This window comes from Ursus arctos, unplaced genomic scaffold, assembly GCF_023065955.2.
Source record: "Ursus arctos isolate Adak ecotype North America unplaced genomic scaffold, UrsArc2.0 scaffold_18, whole genome shotgun sequence".
NCBI classification, from domain to species: domain Eukaryota; kingdom Metazoa; phylum Chordata; class Mammalia; order Carnivora; family Ursidae; genus Ursus; species Ursus arctos.
The window spans coordinates 57934037-57936939 of NW_026622852.1; the positions used below are offsets into that span (position 1 = coordinate 57934037).

Below are 2903 nucleotides of genomic sequence, written 5' to 3' on the forward strand. Positions count from 1 at the left end.
GCCCCGCCCCGCCCCGCGCCACGCGCCCCGCCCGGCCGCCCGCCCGTCACCAAGGCCCCTCCGAGGCCCCTCCGCGCGGGCGACTGTGGCGCCGGCCTGCGACCGGGGCGGGTGACGGGGGCGGGAGGCGATGGAAGGGCGGGCGGGGTGGGTGGCGGTAGCGCGCCTGGCGATGGGGGTTACCGGTCACTCGGACGGGAGGCGATAGGGAGCAGGTGGTGATGGGGGGCGCGGGTGACTGGGGCGGGAGACGATGGGGGTGCGGGTGACTGGGGCGGTAGGCGATGGGGAGCAGGTGGTGATGGGGGGCCCGGGTGACCGGGGCGGGAGGCGATGGGGGGCGCTGGTGGGCAACGAGACATGTGGACAGGGTGACGAGGAGATCCTTGTCGTGAGATAGGTGGACCACCCAGGAGGCTGGGGAGGCAACCAGAGGTGCCCTGAAGGGCTCCTGGGCTCAGGCCGCTGGAGTTGGGGAGAAGCTGCGGCAGCCAGCAACGAGGGCGGGGCTGGGTGACCAGGGCACCGGCCATGCAGAAGAAAAATCTTGCGCAGCTAAGGAAGCATTGGGGGGGGGGGGGGGGCGGTGCTAGCAGATGCTTCCCTGTTTGGTTTCCACCTGACATCCCTTTTCTGTCCAGCCCAGGGGCCTCCCAACTGCCTGGCGCAGAAAGAGGGCCTTGGTGGCTGGGTGAGCTCCCAGCCGCCTTCAGCACAGGCAGCCTGAGCGAACCCCCTCCCAGGCCCAGCGCTTGCTGGACCAGTCCCGAAACCGGTGCCGGCTCAGGTTCTTAGGCCTTCATTTCCCAGATCTAGACACTGGCGCTCCCACAGGCGGCTTCCCCAGTATCCCCGTTAGTTCATAAAGGCACTGGGAGGAGTCACAGGTCTGCCTCTTAAACGCAGGCTCATAGTCTGGGTCACCGGACAGCAACTGAAATCGTGACATGCGCCAGTAGCTTAGTTGGGGCTCTGATCCCAAAAGAGCTGAGATTGTGTGTCGTAAAGCCTCCCCTTACTGCTGGGCTGTCTCCCCACACCTGACAGCATGTTCATTTCTTTGTAGCGTCCGCCTGGGCGAGAGCTGAGGACACAGAACTGAGACGACGCTGGCTCCATCAGAGCGGCCCGGCGGTGCTGGAAGCCGACCCAAGCACGGATCAGTGGAGGGCAGCTACGGGGACAGGGGTCGACATCTGTCTAGCTGTACGATGTCCTCTCATGCAGGGCACCAGATACATCGTTCCAAGTTAAGTGGGCTGAGCCGAGGTGTCGGAATCACAGTGGACGCCCGACCAGGCCCCCGCGGTGGGAGCCTCGTCTCTGGCGGCTGTACATCTGATCAGGTGCAGGCCAGGGCGCCCCTGTGCTGCTCGCTGGCTCTTAGATGTCTTGACAGCGCTCCGAGGCTGCTCTCAAGTTCCCTCGCAATGCAGCACTCCTGAGGGCGTTGCCTACACGTGGCCTGAGTCTGTCCTTTTTACCACGGAGTTAAATAAGGAATCCTCAGACCCGACGACTGATCGGTGGTTGATGAGTGCCCATAGTGTAAAGCAGCGGGCGGCTGTCCACGCCCAGGACTGGCTCCGAGAGAACGGGTGCGCGGGCGCCCGGGGGCGGGGAGCTACTGGCCAGTGATGAGCGGCCGCGTGCCACTGGCAGAGAAAGCTCTGTCCGAAAGCTACGCCCGGCTGCGGTACCGGGACACGTCCTTGCTCATCTGGCAGCAGCAGCAGCAGCAGCTGGAATCGGGGCCCCCCGGGACCTACCTGAGCCGGAGCCGCAGCATGTGGTACTCGCAGTACGGAAACGACGCTATCCTGGTCCGGGACAGACACAAGCTCGGAGTCTCCCGGGACACGGGCCAGTCCAAGTTCTGCACAATCATGTAATCCTAGCAGAGCACCCCGGGCCTAGGCGCTGAACTGTGCGGACATCAGGCCACGCTTCCCTCAGTGAGTGGCCGTGGTGGCTTCCAGGCCTTACTGGGAGATTCTGGACGGTGAACAGGAAACCCAGCTGTGCTTCGGGAACCCAAGAACGCTCGTAGGGGCTCCCAAGCCCTCTCTGCTGTATCATGCGACCGGTGGACCTGGCTCCCGGGCCGGTTCCAGCCCTGCCAGCACTGGGGGCACAGCCCGGGCCGGGACACAGCTCGATGCTGCTTCTCTCTTAGGTTTCCAAGCAGACCAAGAGAGAGGGATGCCCTGGCTTCAGACAACCTTTTCAAAACTTTCTAGGTTGTTTCCAATATTGCCTTCTGCCTGGGAAAGAACGGGACAGATCTAGAAAAAGGCGAAGGAATCAGGGTCAGGTATGGCCAAGCATCGTGTGCGGGGCCAAGCAGGAGTCAGCGGCTGGCAGCAGCCTCGCAGCGGGGCCCTCGACGACGAGGAACGGGTACTGTGTGCAACTCGCCACAGTAGCTTCCACGTCAGATTCCATGGACTGGAGGGCGAGCTCATGAGAGCATCCAAAAACATTACGGAAACCACGAATCATTTTTAAGTTCGACATCAGCTGCTTACAGAGATTTCAGGCGGACAGTTTCTGTGAGGCATTTGCAAGGGATGTGCCGTCTGCTGTTACTGATGTCTGCGTGGCTATGCAAATGCAGGAATATCTTTTGTCAAAGCCGATTTTTCTAAATAAAAATGCTACGGGACACTCCTTTCTCCCTCACTTTTATCTGTGTGTTCATAATATCTTAACTTGGCTTGTTTGTTTCAACAACGGTTGAATCTAATGATTGCCACAAACCCAATCGCAGAAATGCACTAAGCAAAGCACGGGTGTCCTCCCCGGGCAGCCACCAGCAGCAGCTCCGTGTGAGCATGTGCAATCGTGCACGGTTCTAAAGGCACGGCGGGCACTGCACATCTTGTCCTGGGGGTTTCTTCTTG

The 2903-nt window shown here is 61.2% G+C and overlaps 1 protein-coding gene across 1 annotated transcript; it reads left to right on the plus strand.

Annotated features, from left to right (window-relative positions):
- Positions 1–532: 532 nt before the first annotated feature.
- On the plus strand, positions 533–1982 carry BRD3OS (BRD3 opposite strand). The gene has a single exon (XM_048223204.2). It carries the CDS (start codon positions 1638–1640, stop codon positions 1890–1892), a length of 255 nt encoding a protein of 84 aa, XP_048079161.1. The 5' UTR covers positions 533–1637; the 3' UTR covers positions 1893–1982.
- Positions 1983–2903: the final 921 nt, after the last annotated feature.

Excerpts from the sequence above, each read along its gene's own strand:
- BRD3OS (XM_048223204.2), top strand. The coding sequence starts at position 1,638 with ATGAGCGGCCGCGTGCCACTGGCAGAGAAAGCTCTGTCCGAAAGCTAC.